This window comes from Alosa pseudoharengus, unplaced genomic scaffold (genome assembly GCF_046254945.1).
Source record: "Alosa pseudoharengus isolate Yale_2024_CS ecotype anadromous, Long Island Sound unplaced genomic scaffold, YU_APseudo_1.1 YU_APseudo_1.1_scf_9, whole genome shotgun sequence".
NCBI lineage: Eukaryota > Metazoa > Chordata > Actinopteri > Clupeiformes > Clupeidae > Alosa > Alosa pseudoharengus.
This window is the reverse complement of record NW_027468881.1, coordinates 29,766,458-29,778,639: the sequence shown is the minus strand read 5'-3', so window position 1 is coordinate 29,778,639 and position 12,182 is coordinate 29,766,458. Positions and strand designations below refer to the sequence as shown.

General features: G+C 44.4%; 1 protein-coding gene across 1 annotated transcript in view; it reads right to left on the bottom strand.

Annotated features, from left to right (window-relative positions):
* slc9a8 (solute carrier family 9 member 8) overlaps nucleotides 1-10,531 on the bottom strand; it is a gene marked incomplete in the record, with an annotated part of 42,864 nt that extends 32,333 nt beyond the window's left edge. The window contains 4 exon segments of the mRNA XM_076276165.1: nucleotides 6,471-6,529; nucleotides 7,713-7,793; nucleotides 9,626-9,804; nucleotides 10,178-10,531. Coding sequence (XP_076132280.1) covers nucleotides 6,471-6,529; nucleotides 7,713-7,793; nucleotides 9,626-9,804; nucleotides 10,178-10,416 — 558 coding nt within the window.
* Nucleotides 10,532-12,182: the final 1,651 nt, after the last annotated feature.

Sequence of the window (12,182 nt, the reverse complement as noted above, 5' to 3'; positions counted from 1 at the left end):
CTTTATGAAAAGCTAATGACAAAAGCCCTGTCCTTCACACCCCTGTAGGCTGCTCTACTATCTCAGGGCAAGGGTGTCTCATCTCAACTCATAAAGCACTCACACACACACACACACACACACACACACACACACACACACACACACACACACACACACACACACACACACACACACACACACACACACACACACACACACACACAACACACACACACACACACACACACACACACACACACACACACACACACACACAATCTGTGCGCATATACGGCCCCCAAAGACATCCTGACACACACACACACACATGAATGCATGGACGCATGGAGGCACCCACATACGCAGACATGCATGTATACAGTATATCAGGGCACATGCACACATGCTTGCTCATACATTTGAACACATAATGTCACGCCTCACTGCCCAAATAAACAGTCATCTAAGGGCATCGATGGTCACATGGGTGTGTGTGCAATCTGGGCATACATACCAAAATACACTTCAGAACCTCACGCTCACTCACAATCTCCCGCTCTCTCACACACATACACACACACACACACAGAGCGCAGATAGCACATAGTGCCTACGTCTAGTCTGGGAAATGGTCCAATCTAGCTGAGAGCCAACAGTGATTTCATTATATAGCACAAGTGATGAGAAAGCGAAGGTCATTGGAATGACGCTTTGAGTTAGTGGGGAGTGTCTCGCTGTGTATGCCAAGTGTGTGTGTGTGTGTGTGTGTGTGTGTGAGAGAGAGAGAGAGAGAGAGCGGGAAAGAGCGACAAAGGAACTCTGTGTGTGTGTGTGTGTGTGTGTGTATGTGCATGCATGTGTTTGTGTGTCTGTCTGTCTACTTGTGTGTGTTTTGTGTGTGTGTGTCTCAAAGTTGTTTCTGCAGCCCTGCTAGAGCATGCATAAGCTCTATTAGTAAAGCTATCAGTGGCAGCCATGCCAGCCAAGCCTTCTCTGTGCCCATCTTGACCTCAGTGTGTGTGTGTGTGGTATATCTCATGGCCTCTTTCTCAGCCCTGAGAGGGTGTGTAAAGGCTCTTTTAGTGGGTGCATCTGTGGCATCCATGGCAGTTGAGCTCTCGCTCTCTCTCTCTCTCTCTCTCTCTCTCTCTCTCTCTCTCTCTCTCTCTCTCTCTCCATCTCTGTGCTGCTGCTAAGCATCCGGGCTTCGCCTCATATTACATTATTTAGCGGCTCCCCGTCAACAAAGCTCCTCATTGTGCACTCGACTGTTATGAAGCAGCGTCTCGCTTAGACGGGGGGGGGGGGGGGTTACATGTGCGGAGTTTAGAGCTGGGCGATCTCTTCAAACTACATGCTGCAGACACACAATGTCCAGCAGTTTTACACTGCAATGTGCTTCATGATCCCTGTGTTTTATTTTGCCCACTGGCATAAATTGTCCTAAGTGGCCCCAAATTCCTGCTTTGATGAAGTTACATTCTTGCTTGATTCAACCCAAGAAAATCCAAATGAAGGAATGCATGGATAAATGAACTGTTGCACTTCCGTCGTGCTTTCTTGATACCCATCCGCAGACTTTTACCCACTGAGCTCTTCATGTTCATTACCCATCTCAACATTACAAATTAGTAATGCTGTCAAAATAACTGATTAATTTGGATTAATTAATTTGAGAAAAAATAACTGATTAAAAAAATTAGTGCAGATTAATCGATTTCGTATGACCTTTGACCCCGAGCCGTTCTAGTCAGTAAAAATTAGACTGTAAAATGAAGGAGAGAGAAGAAAACGTGCTGCCTGGATCATTGATTGGAACATTTACTTTTAAAAAATGGCCTGATGGTGTTGAAAATGGCCTGATAAAAAAATAAAGTGTTGAAAATAAAGTCCTCTGCAATGTCTGCAGCAAGGAATTTGCATATCACCGAGTTCATCAACTCTATAGTCGCACATCAATGCAAAGAAATAAGTGTTGACATTGAGGGGAGTGTTAATTAATTTTCATTGTGTCCCCTAGGTTATATCTGTGGCCTGAAATGCCTTGTATGTGAAAAAAAAACTTCTTCCCGAAGCACATCCTCAGCATATTAGGTCATATCATAGATTATTATGGCAATTATTTGAACAGTGAAAATAATAATAAAAGAGTTTTTGAACTTTAATGTCATTAATGCTGATTATTCCATGATTCATTTGAATTTAAATATTTAAAATACCTTCACAGCAAAAATTATATATGCGATTAATTTAGATGAATTAATCACAGAGTATGTAATTAATTAGATTAATTTTTTTAATCGATTGACAGCCCTACAAATTAGTAATGCCCGCCTGGATAATGTAATGTCTGCCAGTCTGGTGCCAGTCTGGTGCCAGTATGGCTACCACCACCAGTTGGCGATCTGATGAGGAGGTGAGCAGAAGGTGTAGCCCTGGCTACAGACTGGCACCTCGTGCCAACGGTGCCCTTCTCTGGGCTCTCAGAGCGCTGGCATCGGGGCTTGGCGATTAAACCAACAGCCATGGGAGAGATGCTGAGACGCTCCAGACTCAGGCTATGGCTGCAGCTCCGGCTGCGGCTGGCTCGCGATGAAAGAGAAAACAACTCAGGGCCTCGCCCATGTGGGAAACATTAAACTAACATTCCATTAAAACAATACTGGGGAACGTTCTCTGACAGCTGTGGGGAATTTAAATGTTTACAAACAGGAGAGGAGACAGAGATGGAAAAAAAATAAAAAAATATCCACATAATCAAGATATCACAAGTGTTAGCCTAGACGGTGTCTTTTAGACAATGCTGGCAGGACAACTGAAACATTTTAACAAAAATTACTGCAAACTGGCCATTTCCTCTTGACTCTGAGAGTGAGACAACTCAGCATAAACCAATCTGCTATCAGTGGCACTTTCTATGCAATCGGGGGGGGGGGGGGATTTCTACAGATACAAACACAATGCACGTATAGAGACCTCAAACTCACACATTTCCATGGATACAAACACAACGCACTTATAGAGACCTCAAAACTCACGCATTTCCGTAGTCACGTACAAAATGCACTTATTGAGATATGCATGCAAAGACATGCATGTCTATGGACAGGAAACACAAAGCAATGCACTTGCAGAGATCTACAAGGCATGCAAGTCCATGAGCACAAACACATGGCAAAGCACTGCACAGATCTCCAACACGTGTGTCTGTGGTTGTAGACAGTAATTGCCATGGTATTGTGTACGCATGGCAGATTGGAGGCCTCTGACAGAGAGAAGTGTTATGCACGCATGCATGCATCTTCGCATGCGTTTAATGAACTCAACACTCTGCAAAAACGGCCACTTGGAAAATACTCTCCAGGCGGTGCGAGAGAGTGTGAGTTAAAAAAAACTCCCATGTATGTTAATAGTGATTACAAACACAGAAAGAGGCCCTCTCTCCAGCTCACAGCACACACAAGCTCAGAGAAAGGACGCGAGAAAGAAGGGATGAGAGAAGAGTGGGTGGGGAAAAAAAGAGCAAAAGAGTGGTGTGAACAAGCTAGAGGGAGAGAGAGAGTGAGAGCAAGAGAGAGAGAGAGACTCATGCCGCAGAGGAACTTCCCTCAGGCACAGACAACAGACGTCACGTAGAGAGGAAAGCCCAGCAAAGATGCTGAAGAGAGAGGAAAAAAGAGATCTCTCTCTCTCTCTCTCTCCGTTTGCTCCCTGCCTGAGCAAAGACTCATGTATATTACATCGCTTGTGCAGGACTGTGGGCAAAGGCAAGCAGTGATGACAGCAGCACTGAGCTGAAGGGCACCTGTGTCCCCACCCCACCTGTCGCTCCGGAGCAGCGGAGGCAGGGCAGGGCAGGGCAGAGCAGGCAGCCACATGCCCAGTCCCCAGGCCACTCTGACTCAGAGGTCCCCCGGCTCCCCACGCTGCTGTGGAGGGACCGGTTGTGCGTGCTATGAGGGCCTGTGTGAGCAGCCTTCTACAGCCAATAGCGTGCCTTGTACCTTCGCACAAACTCACAGAGCTGGCGTGTACACAGAATACACACACACAGACACACACACAGTCACACACACACACACACACACACACAGACACACAGTCACACACACACACACACAGAAAGCATGAAGGCCAGCGGACCATGACACATTGTTTGCATTATTCCTGGCAACTGCAATTTCCATAAAAGTGCTCGAGGAATTGCTAGATGCAAAAAGGCCCCGTAAATGGTATGGTTAAACATCAAGCTCAATTTCGTCGTTGCAATGATAACATGTCAATACAAAGTATCTGGTACAACTATTCTTTTTCTTTTTTTAACAGAGGCCCCACAGTCTCTAGCCTGGCCTGTGGAATGCAACAAACGCGGTTTCTGTCTGTTGGTGGCTGGCCAAATATTTGTCTGCTTGACTTCCCGGTTTGCTACAATTCGAAAAGCCCTTTTCACACGGGACTACCAGACAGTTTAGCCCCATATGAATAGTCTGTCTTGGTAACAATGTTGCCCACCACGTTCAAGATACTGGGCTTAAAAACCAACTGGTTTCTTCAATCACTGACATTTTAATCCCATACAAATGCAACCTGTGTATAGCCCTAACATATGACACTACAAAATTCCATGTGGCTCCTTTAACAGGTGTCTAACCACTATACAACCTCTTACCTGTCTCACATAATCAATTAAAGCCTGTAAATGTTTCACAGATCTGTATAACCACTAGGGCTGGGATAGTATGGACTTTTTCTTACTGCGGTTGAACAGCAATGTTAAATACAGATACAAATGACAGGCTGGCTGGTCGCTCCTTGTGGAGCTCAGTGAGCCACAGCACATGAGAGAAGGGGCACAAAAGGACCACAGAGGGAAGCGGGGGCTACTGAGGACCGACCGACAGCTCTGGTTACCAGTGCTGAAGGGAGAGGAGGGGGATTGGGGTCTCCTGAAAAGAAAAAAAGAGAAAACAATAGACAGTACTGTCTGTGCTGCAGAGATGTAACAGTCTCTCTCTCTCTCTCTCTCTCTCTCCCTCTCTCTCTCTCTCTCTTCTGTTGCTTGCACATACTCATTCATTTCCTGGCATCCAGGAGAAAGAAAATGTTAATTGAAGCCTGTGGACCAGAGGAGAAGGGGAGGGAAAATGAGAGAGAGGGGGACAGGAAGAGATACGGAGGGGCAGAGATCTAGAGAACAGATAGCAAATGCATGAGAGATGGAGAAAGAGAGAGAGAGAGAGATCCAAACATTAAACAAAAAGAAAGAGGAGAAAGGGAGGGAGCAGGGGGAGAAACAGAGAGACATTGTGCAGACAGACAGAAAAGGTAAAGGGGGGCACAACCAAAAATGAGAGGGAGAGAAAAGAGGGAGACGAAGAGGGGGGGGGGGGTAGAGAGAAAGGGGAGGACAGAGAGGCCCATTTACGAGAGGAGAGGAAAAAAGGGTACACCAACAAAGGAGAGGCAAATAATGAGGGGAGATGGAGGATGAGAGAGAGAGAGAGAGAGAGAGAGAGATGGGTGGGGAGGTGGAGCAGAGAGCGGTGGGGGTGAGAAAATGACGGGAACCGAGAGCCAGCAACAACACCGCGTCACGTCACAGCCGAGCGTGACGGAGCTGCAGGTCTGGCAGACTCCCCCGTCGAACCACCTCCATGCATTAAACATGTATCAATTGAGACTCACATGTACAAACATGTCGATGGCAAACACCCCAAGAACATCCCCCTTTTACACCAGGGTTCAGTCTCTATATGCTATCGGGCAGTGCAGACATTCTCCCATGTTGTGTTGGTTGTATGAAAGGCATTAAAATGGCAGGGTACCTAATCAATGCCTCCTATTCGACTGATTTCCTACATAGGAAACCCAGGACCGAACTGAGATTTAGCCCAGGAGCATCAAATGCACATCCACTGTATTATGAGAGGATGAGGAAAGGAGAGGAGAGACCACTACAAGGCACAGGGCCGCCCATTAATGCCTGAACTAATACTCACTAAGAATCTAAATTAAAAAAAGTGCAAAGTCTGCTGTATTAGGAGAGGAGAGGAGAGAAGAGAGGTGAGGAGAAGAGAAGATAAGACAGGAGCAGGGAAGAGAGGAGAGGAGAGAAGAGAGGTGAGGAGAAGAGAAGATAAGACAGGAGTGGGGATGAGAGGAGAGGAGAGAGGAAGGAGAAGAGAGGATAAGAGAGGAGAGGATAGGAGAGAAGATAGAAGTGGGGATGAGAGGAGAGGAGAGAGGAAGGAGAAGAGAGGATAAGAGAGGAGAGGATAGGAGAGAAGATAGAAGTGGGGATGAGAGGAGAGGAGAGAGGCAAGGAGAAGAGAAGAGAAGAGTGGGGAGGAGAGAAGAAAGGGGAGAAGAAGAGAAGAGAAGAGAAGAGAGGAGTGGGGAGGAGAGGAGAGGAGAGGAAAGTGCTGCAAAGTGCGGGTGGACAAGGGAGAGAGAGGCATGAAGATAAGCGGGCTTTGGAGGCACTGTACCTTCCAGTTGGCCAACTCCTGAAACTCGATGATCTTTATGACGGCTCCCATGAGGATCCCTGCGGAGAAAGGGGAGAAGCACAAAAGGCACCTTTAGAGGCCAGTTAAATTTGACTAAATGTGGAGCCTTGACAAAAAGCTCTAAAATTGTTAGGGATTGGGTGGGTGGGTGGGGATTGGGGGGGGGGGGGAGGGGGGTGTAGAGACAATGACCAGTGTAATTAGAATTCCCCACTAGAATGTGTGTTATCAGGCTGGCTCTTTTATGTGAATACACAGGCTGTGAGCATAAAGGAATTTCTTATCATAATCCTTTTAAAAGGAGCTATTGTTTAATATGCTTAAAACGGGTAGGCCCGGGGAAGGTGGCCTCCAGTTTCAGAATCAATTAGGGCAGCCAGAAAAGTTGAAGACATGAAAAAGTGAGAGAAATTAGAGAAACGGGAGAGTCATGGTCTGAGGAGGATGAGGGGACAGGATGAGGGGAGAAAGGACACAAAGAAAGAGAGAGGAAGGAGCAGGAGCACTATAGTCTTCAGAGAGGAAGTCTGATTCAGCCTCCTCTCGACCTCCGCTTTATCTGCCCGTGGCCAACAGTTACATGTCATCCGTCTGCTGACAGACGGGAAGCGACCACGCTTGTGGTGGGCATTGTTTTTATGGACTTTCTCAGGGGTCCTTGACCCTCCGCGTGCAAAAACGAGGGCTTTCCCTTAGAGGAACACAAGGGTTTCCTCTCTAGGAAACCATCCGTCAAGGAAAACACACTCAGGAAGAATAGCTCTCACAAGCCTTTGAGTTCACATCTTCAATCTCACCGATGGTATCTTGCAAAAAGTGTTTTCCTCGGTAGAGTGGCAACATGTTTTTTTACAACATTTTATCTAAAATTGACGTGGCCACTCAGATATAGTCACTAGGTTGGCAGACAGAGCAGTGGTACAACAAAGAAGGTGCATGAATGATGCAAACAGCTATGAGAGGGGACAAATCTACAGTACCAGAGAAGAGACACAACGCGCTCGATGGTGTTTTATGCCCCCAACGTCGTCTTCCAGGCAGCGCTGCCACCGCTGACTTAAAGGCACCTAATCCTAAACCTAACCCTAAACCTAGCCCCAACCCTAACCCATGGCTAACCCTAGTACCTTCCAGGCAGCGCTGCCTTGAAGACAACGTTGAGGGCATAAAACACCAAGAAACACACAGCGCACACTCCCATAATCCTGAATGAGGACTTACCCAGTGAGACCACGGCCACGCTCTCAGGAAGGAAGTGTAGCTTGAACTTAATAAGCAAGTGCACCAATATGATGCAGATTCCTGCACAAACAGACAAAAAAAAAAGTCAGGGTCTTGAAACAAATCCTCTCTCTCATTTTGTGCCTGTGGGCAGAAGGTTAAAAGCTAGCATCTTACTTGAAGTCAGTGTTATGTCAAAGTTACGCCCTCAGCTCTCAAAGTCCTTCAATGTTATGAAAGAAAGCTTATCATTGTGTGAAGTGCGCTGTTAATATTATGCTTATTTTACTCCTCAACAGGTTTCATTTGAGTCATCTAATAGGAGTTCATTTCATTTCATTCATAGAATATTTTTGTCACATACAGCAAACATCTCCTCACAATCTGCTAGCTGCCTGTCTCCTGAATACACTGTAAACAACGCCATCTCTGTAGACAGCCCAGGCTCCAAAAACATCCTGGAACGGCAACAAAAACAGCCTGGTGCGGCCTGAACCAGGCTATTTTTGTTGCTGTTTTGGAGCCTGGGCTGTCGACAGAGGACGCGTTTTTTTTACAGTGTATTCAGGGGACAGGCAGCTAGCGTATTGTGAGGAGATGTTTGCTGTATGTGACAAAAAAATGTTTTAGCTTAGAAACCGCGTAACATCACCTAGAGCACCTTCTCTTCACCTTCACTAAGTATAAGTAGTATAAGTATATATACTTTTTTGATCCCGTGAGGGAAATTTGGTCTCTGCATTTAATCCAATCAGTGAATTAGTGAAACACAAACAGCACACAGTGAACACACAGTGAGGTGAAGCACACACTAATCCTGGCGCAGTGAGCTGCCTGCTACAATGGCGGCGCTCGGGGAGCAGTGAGGGGTTAGGTGCCTTGCTCAAGGGCACTTCAGCCGCGGCCCACTGGTCGGGGTTAGGGTTAGGGTTACCCTCCGGTTACAAGTCCAGAGTGCTAACCAGTGGGCCACAGCTGCCCCACTAAGTCATTCCACATTAACTGTCAAAACAACTTATGACCCCATGACTGTATGGACTTTGCCATGACACATTGACACAAGTATGACCATTGTTTAAATATGATCTTTTTTTTTGTTGGATTTGAGTCTTTCATCTTTCTTTTATAATCTATCAGATCTATGTTTCATCTATCCCGAGTAGATTCTTACAACTGTGGAAATAAAATGCTTGAGAAACAAAGAAATGCTTACAGGAAAGTGCGGTTTGACACTGGGCGTGCATTACAGTGTGGTGAGTGTTTGTGTCACCTTCACAGACTGTGACTAGTGGCTGTGAAGGCTATGGGACTGGCCATTGTCAATAAACTAAGACCCAACATGTTGCCTAGTCATTCAATGTTATTTTAAACACTGTTAAAAATGTCATAAATACGCTTTCTAAAACATCTGTGGTAACATATTAGATACAATAATTTCTTAAACAATGTAAGATGTAATGTTTTGTACAGACTCCCTTCAATGCTGGTATTCTGGCAGAAATCTGGCTTCAAGTATTCTATGATTTGGTTGTGTGTGTGTGTGTGTGTGTGTGTGTATGTGTGTGTGTGTGATACAGTGTGTAAACAGTATGTGTTGTTTTTATCACTCTAAAAACATCTATCTCATTCGAGTTATCTATGTGTACGTGTGTGCACCAAACTATTTTTTAAAAATCAAAGCACCCCACCTTATCATCACTCAGAAAAGGGAGAGTAGGTCTAATTTCACTAAGAGGCTAATAATCCCCCATGGGAACCTCCTACATCTGGTAAATCAGTAGGCTACCCTCAGTATCATGAACACAGACAAAACATACCACTTCCTCTCTGCCTAATTGCTCCTCAGTGTGTGTGTGTGTGTGGAGCAATTAGGGAGGAAGGGGGGGGGGGGGGGGGTTAAGGGTTCAACTGACCAATGACAAGCAGGCTGAAGAAGATGGTCATTCCACTGGACTGCTCTTCCTCCTGGGCCTTGACACCAGTCTGCACTGGTAAGATAGGCTTCACTGTCGGAGGAACTGGCGTTGCAGCCTTGGTCGCATGGGTGGTGGGATGGAGTGTGTCATTGCTGGAGTTTTCTGTGTCATTCTGTCTACTCATATGCAACACAGCATGTAGAGGGTTTAATGGGAAGATGTAAGTTTACTATCATTAGGCTACTGAGAAACATAGCCTAGGCCTACTATCCCAAATACATCCCTTACAGGCATTCATACTGTAACAGACAGTCACATTAAATATTTAGTTAGCCGTCATTTCATCATTATGCAGTAGAAAATACTTTTATCTTTCAAAAAAAGTAAAATCTCACCTACTTCTCTCTTCACATATTTGTTAATCTAAGCTATCTCACGTAGTTTTAAAACAATTAACGCACATCACATATGTTACTCGTGCACGTCACGTCAGGTCAGTTCGACTGTAACGCTTAGGAGATAGTCAGGGACTGGACTCTGGACACAAACCTATTAATCTCCTCGGCATGTGCAGCGGGAGACTGCAGGTTGAGTGAAGGGTCCGTGTCTGTCGATTTTGGGGAATGCTGATTGTCATCGTCCCCTTTGCTGGCTCCAGCGTTGTCTTCCCTCCTATGCACAACCAAAACCGAATCCTGTGCCTTGATTTCATCTCCAGAATGAGGTTTTATGAAACACAAGATGAGATATAACGCAAAGGAACAATACAAGGGTCTCATCCTTAACATACAATCTTTAAAGCTCTATTTTTCCCGATTCAAGTCCATTTTATGTCCTGAGCTGATGTTACACTGAGCTCTGTCATGTTGTTGTGCTGTAGCAGCACCACGTCAAAGGTTTCCACTTCCTGGTTAAACAATCTGATGGGAATGGTAGTTTCTACACTTCCATATTGACTTAATGTTTGCTAAATGATAGCCAAGTCGACTAATGAAAATGTTCAAATATTGTTATATTTGTGAAAACAAGATATTTTGCATACGGTCACGTATATACCATGCTTTTACATACATATTTCACGAATAACATGGTGACGTAATTAAAAGGAAGTATACTACATTTCCCAGAAAGCATAGCGCGGTGACGATTCCACAAACCCACTTTGACTTTAGTTGTAGTTTCCAAATTAGCACATTTCAGAACCTTCCAATAATTGTCATAACTGATTCTCACGTAGCGTAGTATCTCTGAGCTTGCTTTTCATATGGCCTAATAAATACAAAGAAAGACTCACTTTTTTTAAGCAATTTATTCCAATTTCACATGGTGTAATATTTCAGATGAACTGTGTCGAAACATGCAGATATAGCCTATAGGCCTACTTTATAGCTCACAGAATGATGAGTCTTTTTGAGTCAGATGAAGAATATACCAATTAATTGAAATCAAGTTGTGATCCTCTTGGGCATTAATAGATCAGACAGTCTCAGTGCACATCTCAATAAATATCAAGGATATTTAAAAACTTCACAATATCTTCTTGTTTCACTTGCTTCAGGCTTTGAGTTTTGAAGCAGCTAACTTACTTAGTAAACTTAGTAAATCACTTCATTTTAACCACCTATTTCACATTGTTGCACAAGAGTCTCATTTTTGGTGTTGTCTGTTTTATCTGTAATTTTGCATGGAGATAATTCAGATTTAGATAACTATCTTAACTCTATAGTCCTGATACAACTCCTTCTCTTAATAAGAAAGATTAACAGCAGACTGCACAAAATTATCTATGTTGTTATACCGGTAATCTGTAAAATTAGACAACAATAATATTTCTGACAAATAAATTGTTTGTGGCCATAACCATGCATGATTCAGTCCTGGCACCCAGGGTAGCAGCTGGGGAAAAACTCCCATTGTGTTTATATTATTTACTTTAATAGGGGGTAAACCCAACCTCAGAGGTTGTCCATTGTTTTCCACTATGACTTGAAGCCCATTTGAATATGCCCAGGAACATTGTTTGTGACAAACCAGCACCATAAAATACCTTTTTCCCACAAAATAAAAGATTGACAAAACATAATTCCTTACGAGACATATTACGTCTTGTATTAATCACAGATTTACACCATACACTGATGTGGCAGAGACAGATGTGGTCAAGGAGGAAGCAATATGTGAAATATTCTGCAGTCACAGTCATTCATGTGGTACAAAGGTTAATAACATTACACTGACTGAGGCGATGGTCGGCCAAATCCTTGGACCACAAGAAGAAAAGGACACAAGGAAATATAATAGTGTATTCATTTAGGGGTAGAGTCAGGTTTTTCCCCAGAGGACATGACAACAAACACACCAACACAAAACACACACACACACACACACACACACAGACACACACACAAACCAAAATGCACCTACATTTCGTGTTATCTGCTCTATAACAGCCATTGCTAAAATACATGATTGATAGCTTGGTTATCGAGGTCAGGATTGGCCAGATGTTACTGAAACAAGCTTTTTTTTCTCTATACAGATAGGCCTACAGAAA